Here is an 8,402-nt window from a genome sequence, read left to right on the forward strand (position 1 = left end):
AGAACGGTTTTGCTTTAAAGCATTTTATCTGTCAGTAAAAGTTTTTTGCTAGAGGTTCCCATGTATATAAATCAGACAGTTTAATTAGATGTAGAATGTAAATAGTAGATGAAATGCTATGTTTGTTCGTTTTACGCGTTTAGAAGGAGTAGCCTCTTACAAATTCGTATCATAGCCAATGGACTTAACAAAGTATCAGAATTTCTCACACCAAAGCTCTTACACATCAAACATCCTCAAACATCTGTGAGCGTCTATAAGGGAAGCTACCAAGTGGTGTCTTTTTACCTTCCCATCATGGCATGCGTGCATACATTAATTCACTAGCCCAAGGAAATTGTGCCATGTAATATCATTGTGTCCAAACTTCACCAAACAACAGTGTTTTTCTGAAAATACTATTGATTGATGATATCGCACTACTTATGTATTAGAAAAACCACCATTTGGAAAGTAAAAAAAAATATATTTGTCAACAATTATTACAAAAACAATTTCGACAAACATCATTTTCTTTACTTTCCCATGGGTGCTTTTTGGTGCATTTGTGTTTTTCTGATGCATAAGTAGTGCGATATCATCAATCAATAGTATTTTCCGAAAAACACTGCTGTTTGGTGAAGTTTGGACACAATGATATTACATGGCACAATTCCCTGGCTAGTGATGTATGCACGCATTGCATGATGGGAAGATAAAAAGACACCACTTGGGAAGCTACCATATTTCATCAGAGAAATCAGGAATGTTCCAAAACGGACTTCTCACCAGCAGCAGATGACACCATAGAGGCCCCTGAATGTGATTTATCTTCATTCTCCGTGCTCAAACAAGTCACAGCTGTTGTCACTCTCTATGGTCTGTGATTGAGTTCGGCAAGAACAGCTTGAGACAGGTATAATAATAATAATGATAATGAATGGTTTATTTGACATAAAGGGTCACATACAAAAACATCACACTTGCAGTCCTAAGACTGAATTGCGGTGAACGTTTAACAATTGTCGTCCGCACTACAACACGGTAGGTGAATGAATGAATGGATGAATGGATGGACGGATGAACGAACTGACGAATGGGTGAATGAATAATTTTTCATTATAGATGTTTGTGTCATACTATAACATTGAATACTTAAAACCGTTGCTACCGATATATCAAACATTTACGAATCTTAGCTTCTGTAATGAAGCTGAATCGCGGAATACAGTTAAAAATACTGAACCAAATCTAAATCTCCATGTAGCCATATATAGTAGAGACGCAGTACATTAGATGTTTTAGCCCAGATATTCGCCTGGGATTTGGACGCTTACTTCTTTGTTGCCCTTACAATATTTCCTCCTTTTGGTCCTCCAGGCTTTCTGCTGACTGTGCACAGTTTAGTGGACTCCTTTATTGCCATTTCGTGACTTCACACCTCGAGGTCGGACGGTTATCCCCATGGAGGGATCAGCGCAGCACGGCACACGTTAGCACATAAAACACACCAGTTCGAGGCAAAAATGACCCAGGATAACATTCCTCTTACCTATGCTACCGCATATTCCGCAACGACGACGGAGGCATCCGAATTGTCAACAGCTTGTTCGACTGTCCCAACGAGATATCTTTAGTGTCACTGACGAAAGGTAGTGGATTCTGCCTGACACGTCTGATCGTTTCCAAAATCATATCCAGTTGCTTGAGTAATTACTATTTGGCGCATAAAGTACATCCGCTAGACGCTGGGGCAAAAATGAGCCAGACTAATATTCCTTCTACCTGTGCTACCGCGTACTCTGCAACAACCACGGAAGCATCCGCTTGGTCGACTGTACCAAATTTTGTTATGGACACCGCAAACGACAGTACGCCGGCGTTTGACAACGGCACCGAACTGGAAGCGAGCTTGCTGCCGGTGACTGACATCTGCGTTGCCGAAGTGTTCGCCACTGGGTTCGGTCTCATCAGCACCGTGGGGACCTTCGGGAACCTTCTGGTCATCACGTCTCTACTCGTCAACAAGAAGCTCCGCACGTCACTCAACGCCTTCATCACGAGCATGGCGATAGGAGACCTTATCTTCGCCGGCGTCCACGAGCCCCTCTCGGCCCGGGCCCTGGCGATAGGCGGCCTGACCTACCGACCGGGGCTCTGCACGGCCCTCGGGGCTGCGACCGTGGCGAGCGCCAGCCAGTCGCTCATAGCGTCCGTCCTGATAGCCCTCAACCGCTTCATCCTCATCGAGTATCCCCACACGGTTTACAAGAAGGTGTTCACGCCGTGTAACACTTTCTTCATGATCGTCGGGTCGTGGACACTGTCCGCTTTGGTGGTCCTACCCCCGCTACTTGGGTTCGGCGAGCTCGGGTACAATCGCGCCTCCTCCATATGCGACTTCGCCGTGGACAACCCCTCCACCTTCACCTACTTCATGACCATCCCCGGCGTCTTGGTCTTCCTCTCCAACGGCGTCACCGTCTTCTGCTACTTCAAGATCTACCAGAAGGTGAAGCAGAGCTCCGCCAAGGCGCACCGAGGTCCGGGACCCAACAACAAAGGCCGCCAGGTTAGTCATAGCTTGGTTAGCTCTGGACCTGGACGGGCGTTGTGAGTTCAAATACCCGCTCACCCGATATTCACGGCACTGTCCTTATGGCGGGACTTAACCCTATTCAGATCTGGCTTTTTTGGTCATCCCTGGACTGGGGGGGGGGGGGGCTTTTGAGGCCCTCCACTTCTAAGTCCTCTAACTCTTAAACGACGTGCCGTAGGGCCACCAAATTTTTAGGACATGATATCGACATAATATCTGATGAGTATTTGACGTTTGACTTAACGTTAACGTAAGATGACGTAATTATGACGTCATCAATTTGATTATATTGGCCGGACCCATGAAAAAAGTGTATTCTCAGACAACTTCAAGTTATACTACAAAAATGTAACAACAAGTGCAGATAACAGAATAATAATGTTTATTACGACTTGTATTGCCAATGGCAACATCGATGACGTCAAAATGACGTCATAAAATGACACCATGCACATCGTGGTCCACTTACCATTGGGCTTGTTCAAAAGAGATGAGAGAAGTTTTACGGTACAATGATCTTGTAAATACTGTACATGTCGCCCGTTGTCTTTGTCACGACCAGTGGACGCGTAGCTTATCTGTTTATTGAGTTACGTCGCCGAAGGTTAGACATCCAGGTAAAAAGATATATCAAAAAGTAGTTACTCAAGCAACTGGTTAGTTCCAAAATCACATCCAGTTGCTTGGGTAACTGCTTTTTTTGCGTGTTCATTGAGTTCATATGAGTTAAACTAGAACGAGATCACTTTTTATTTTCTATTCTATTTTCAGGTTCCAGGGAAAGTGCTGAAGCAGACCAAGCACATGTTCGTGATGTTCGTGACCTTCTGCGTCTGTACCACGCCCTACTCCATCTTCTACATGCTGGACCGGGACATGGCGCTGTCGCCGTGCCTGTGGCAGGGCCTGACGTTCCTGTTCGGCTGTAACAGCTCCATCAACCCCATCATCCACACGTGCCGTAGCCGGGAGTACAGGGAAGCCTTTTGGTACAGTTCTATATACCTTTTTTTTTAATTTCATTCATAATATTCATTCATTTTATTTCATATTCCACACGTGCCGTAGCCGCCTTCCGTTACAAATCTACAAACCTTTTTCATTCCATCTATTCATTCATTTCTTTTCTTTTTTCAGGGTAAAATCACAGTCAGGCTTCGGCCTTTTTTTCAGGTGCCCCAGGACACTCAAACAACATAACTGGGACATACATACATTAACTTAAGTAAAAGGTAGCGATGTCGCCTTCATCAGCACAAAATGAAACAAATACTATCGGTGCTGTATGAACTAGACAGATTCAGTGCAATCCGAACTTAACCTATTGTAGATCTATTGTGGTCACAATTGAATTAAATTAAAGAAAGTTGTGTAACTAAGAAGACTTCCAGGTTGGTGTGAATCAATTAGAGACTTCGTTGAATTGATCCACACTAACCCATACAATGAATCTATTTACGGTTATGAGAATTGAAATGTTTTGATTTTGAAAGCTCAAATTCTAACTCCAACCATCAGGTACATCATCTGCTGCGGCAGGACGAGACCAGCCCACAAGATGACCGCGCCCAAAAGGATCGCCGTGGAGGAGATGAACCCAGTCAACCGCACGGCTCCTCCCGAGGTGCTGGCCAGCCCGCCGTCAGGGTCGACAGACACCAGCCCCCTCCAGCAACAGCTGAAAAAAATCTCGGTCACTCACACGTCAGGACAGCCGGTGTCCTGCCATCAGACTGGACACAAGAGTCGCGGTACTGTGGTTGTGCAAGACCTTCCGGGGGTCAGCGTGTGAGTTAAAGTGAAATGGATTCAAAGTGATCTTGAACCAGTTCAGCTCAACAGAACTCATCAGTTGATAGGCCAATTTAGCACTGGTCATGACAGAGATGACAGTCGCGGTGTACCGACTTTAGAGGTTCGTTGTACCAGGGATAATAATCATCTGGTGTATTTTTGCCAGCCAGTAGGTACCCCAAGTATGAGTAATGAGGCTGTTTAACGTGGTTGAGGCACCTCCTCGAGCACGGGACCCCCGTTTTACGTCCCTCCCGGAAGACGATTTCGTGGAACACTTTGTGAGGCTACAGCAATCCGGACGTCCATGGTTGGTCCTCCATCCAAGCACTATCCGGACCGCGCGTTGCTTAACTTCCGAGATCGAGGGATCGGGTGTACCAACGCGCCACGCTAAACTCCCATCCTCGTACACTGAGCAGTTGACAATTACCTCAATGTGTGTTCCTACCTCCAGGCCAATACGGTTCACCATTTGATATGCCTCAAAGACAAGAACTCTTCAATTACTTGACTGGCTCTTGAAAGTGACATTCCAAATCTCGGCTCGATTGTAAGGGCTGGACCTTAGTTTTTACCAAGGTTTTTACTCAACATGACCAGTTTCATAGAAATTTGATGATATACTGCTACTGAGAAATCATTCGATTATATAATGAACTTTTATGAAGGGAAATTCTATAAACTCTAAAAATTTCTAAAACAATAAGAAAAGATTGGTTTCTAGTTCTTGACAGTTGTACCTCACTATACAATACACGTATATACAACAAATCACTGATTTTGATATACCTTAAGCTAAGAATGGGGGGGGGGGATCTTGGAATTGAAAGTCCAACACTTCAGTGCATTGTATGGGCTGTTTTGTAGCTTTCACTACGAACAACATGACAAATTTTGTACAGATATTATGTACAGTGTATTTTCCAACACCATGGATAGAAAACAATATGACGAAAGGCAATATGCTTAGTTTTGACAAGCTTCGCCTTTCAAAAGATGTGACTCTTATAAAAGGTAATTCTGTGTACCATAAGTGTTTTTTGTAGAAAATGTTGTCCTAACAAACTGCATTAACTTTCTAAAGCAATAAAAACGACAATTTTCTCCAACAGAATAATAATAATATCAAATTGATCTCACTCAGGGGGTATTTAGAGCCGAAAGGAATGCAGCATCGAATAATGCATTGAATAATGGTACTTTAGAAATGGTCTAAATGTATCGTTAACTTAAACATTATCTACCAAATTATATTCCACCATCCCAACTGTATGCTTCCAATTAACTAAGGTTATTTCCCCTCTTGTACCTTTTCTTAGATACATTGAAAAACATGTCATATTGTTCGGTGTTTATCTAATAAACCTTTACGCGCCTCTCCTATTAGCTTCCAAATAGCCCAGCTAAATCCAACTTCCATTTCTTTAACCTGAAGGGCCTCAGCCTAACGAAGTTACACAGTAGCTACACTTGTCGGTGAGTAAGTTTCGCCTCGCTCCATCTTCTCCAAAATTTGATTTCCGAAACGTTTTAGGTACACATCACTAAATAAACGCGGCTCCTCGGCTCTTCAATTAAATTTTCCGGATCCTAACTTCCCTCTTTTGACCACGCAAGGACCTCACTTTATGAGAAGGGGATTCTTGCCTACGCTGATTCTTCTAAAAATTGATTGCAAACGCTGTAGGTTAATAGCTTCTTCAGTTATTTCATTAATATCTTCGAAAAGAAAAAGTATATTTGTTCTGCAACATATGGTGAAAAAAGCATTTGAGTAGTAAATTAGTGTTTGATTTTCTGTACGTATGAATAATTTGCAAAAGAAACTGTTCGGCAACATGCGGTCCTCAAAATAAGTAGTATTTGGGTACTTGCTTTTATCTACATTTGGATTATGAGTGTTGCCATGTATTTGAAACAAACAAAACGGACCGCCTGCGTTCTCAAAATTATTGTGCGACGCAAAAGGACGCCAGGGAGAGATAACAAGTTATGTATTCTCGTGTGACAAGAAGATAACAATTTACACAGGACATAAACCGCTGTTTGAATGTAGATAAAACAAGATGCACGATTTTCAAAAGACTGCTTTTGAGGGATAGGAAAAACGAGGTTGCTTCACCACAAGCAACTGAATAACGTTTCAAAGAATTGAATAATCCTAATTATGGCCCTCCTTGAGTATTAACAGGATTGCATGGTTTGGCTGCCGACTAGACGCGTCGTTATGCTATTTGCCAAAGAAAAACTCTTTCATTTGATTTTAACCGGCTCTGTAAGATTCTCAAGCAGACTACTGTAGCCATCCAGTCCTACGGCTATCCAGGATCTTACTTCTTACTGTTATTCATGAAAATCCTCCAAGCTTTGTTTAGGATGTCTGTGTGGAGCGAAGAGTCATTAAGATTCACTCCAGGTGTCGTTAAATGTGTTTTGCCTTACCGGCGTACCAGCGTGAAACATCTCAGGACAATTTCGCTCTATCTAAAACCCATCTTGATACAGCAGGACTACAACAGAGGCATTAAAAGATTAAGCACTTGCGGCAAAACTAAATCCCAAAATCTTTTCAGTCGTAAACGATAATATGAGTCTGCGTAGGAGAGAGTTTGTCCCGCGTCTGCACAAACATACATGGTCCCTCGAAACTTAAACACACTGCTAGTAATTGCTCGCTTTTGACGGTTCGATGGAAACTTTTGAACAGAAAAAGATTGTTACTGTATAAACACATTATATCATAAAGATTTTGCAAGAAACTAGTGATTAGAACAGTTAATATATATAGAAAGACCTTTATTGTACATTCATGCCTCGACGGGCTAGGTACAGGTCACTGATAACAGACATGACTGATAACAGAATAACAAATATATGAAAAAAACAACAGGATACAATTTAACTAGTTGAAGGTGCTAAGCTAACAGGATGGTCGACATCTTCTCGCTTCTTTGTACAGGTGTAGATATAAGAACATATAATGTTTGATATACAGGGTTTGTCTAGGCGCATCAAAAATAGAAATTTATCCGTTGCATTAAGATGTTCAAAATATGGGAACTCTTTTCTGATATATTCATAAAGCACAATCCGTTCATTATGGTACAATTTACAGTGTAAAATAAAATGCTGTTCATCTTCTACATGTTGTAGATCACAAAATTGGCAGACTCTATGCTGCAGAGGGGTGCGGTTGTGCCTTCCAGTTTCGATATGTAACTTGTGGCAACTAATCCGGAGTTTAGTGACAGCCACTCTGTGCTGTATGTTTTTCACCATCAGATATTCTTCTTCTTTATAAATAGTCTTGAATAATCTATAGGTTCGTAATTTGTTACCGAAAGATTTGTCCCGGTTGTCATTGTGTATTTCGGTTCTAAATGTTTGAATGTAAATATCCTTTAATCGTTGGCTGATGGCGTTGGTTATAGGTAATAGGTTTCTTCCTAGAGATATTTGAGATCTCCATATGTAGGCAAAACCGCATTCCTCCAGTATCTTACGAACGCCGGACGCCCAGCACTTATTTCCATTATCATCTAGTTGTAATTGACAAGATAGGGCGTCGGCTTGTAGACTGTCAGCTGGCACGTTTTGACGGATTCTTAGAAAGTGTTTGATAGCGTTCAGGGAGGCTTCCAGTTGAATGGGGTACCTCCCTAATTCCGCTCTTGTGGCAAGGTTAGATGCTGGTCTGGGGACATTTAGTGCTTGTTTGCAGAATTTAAGGTGAACAGATTCAATGGGACAGGTTTTAGGGCTTTTAAATGCGCCCCATATTTCTGAGCCATAAAGTAGAATAGGTTTGACACATGCATCGAAAAGTTTGTTTCTAACTGGTAATGAGGCGGTGGCTTTATCTAAAGATTGTTTTATTCCGAATAAAGCCTTCAGACCTTTGCCACTCAGGTATTTGTTGTTAGCTTTAAACGTGCCAGCTGCACTCACAATAATACCAAGATAAGTATAACAAGTTACAATTTCTATTTCACGATTATCAAACAGGAGAGAACAGTTTTTAGGTAGA

At 42.1% G+C, this 8,402-nt stretch overlaps 1 protein-coding gene across 1 annotated transcript; it reads left to right on the forward strand.

Annotated features, from left to right (window-relative positions):
* The first annotated feature begins 1,230 nt into the window (after positions 1 to 1,230).
* On the forward strand, positions 1,231 to 4,506 carry LOC118423428 (melatonin receptor type 1B-A-like). Its single transcript, XM_035831578.1, has 3 exons — positions 1,231 to 2,551; positions 3,350 to 3,567; positions 4,097 to 4,506. Exons 1-3 carry the CDS (start codon positions 1,739 to 1,741, stop codon positions 4,368 to 4,370), a joined length of 1,305 nt encoding a protein of 434 aa, XP_035687471.1. The 5' UTR covers positions 1,231 to 1,738; the 3' UTR covers positions 4,371 to 4,506.
* The last annotated feature ends 3,896 nt before the right edge of the window (positions 4,507 to 8,402 follow it).

This window comes from Branchiostoma floridae, chromosome 9 (assembly GCF_000003815.2).
Source record: "Branchiostoma floridae strain S238N-H82 chromosome 9, Bfl_VNyyK, whole genome shotgun sequence".
NCBI classification, from domain to species: Eukaryota; Metazoa; Chordata; class Leptocardii; order Amphioxiformes; family Branchiostomatidae; genus Branchiostoma; species Branchiostoma floridae.

Excerpts from the sequence above, each read along its gene's own strand:
- LOC118423428 (XM_035831578.1), top strand. The coding sequence starts at position 1,739 with ATGAGCCAGACTAATATTCCTTCTACCTGTGCTACCGCGTACTCTGCA. Across the intron at positions 2,552-3,349 it reads CCAACAACAAAGGCCGCCAG|GTTCCAGGGAAAGTGCTGAA; the intron begins GTTAGTCATAGC and ends TTCTATTTTCAG. Across the intron at positions 3,568-4,096 it reads GAGTACAGGGAAGCCTTTTG|GTACATCATCTGCTGCGGCA; the intron begins GTACAGTTCTAT and ends TCCAACCATCAG.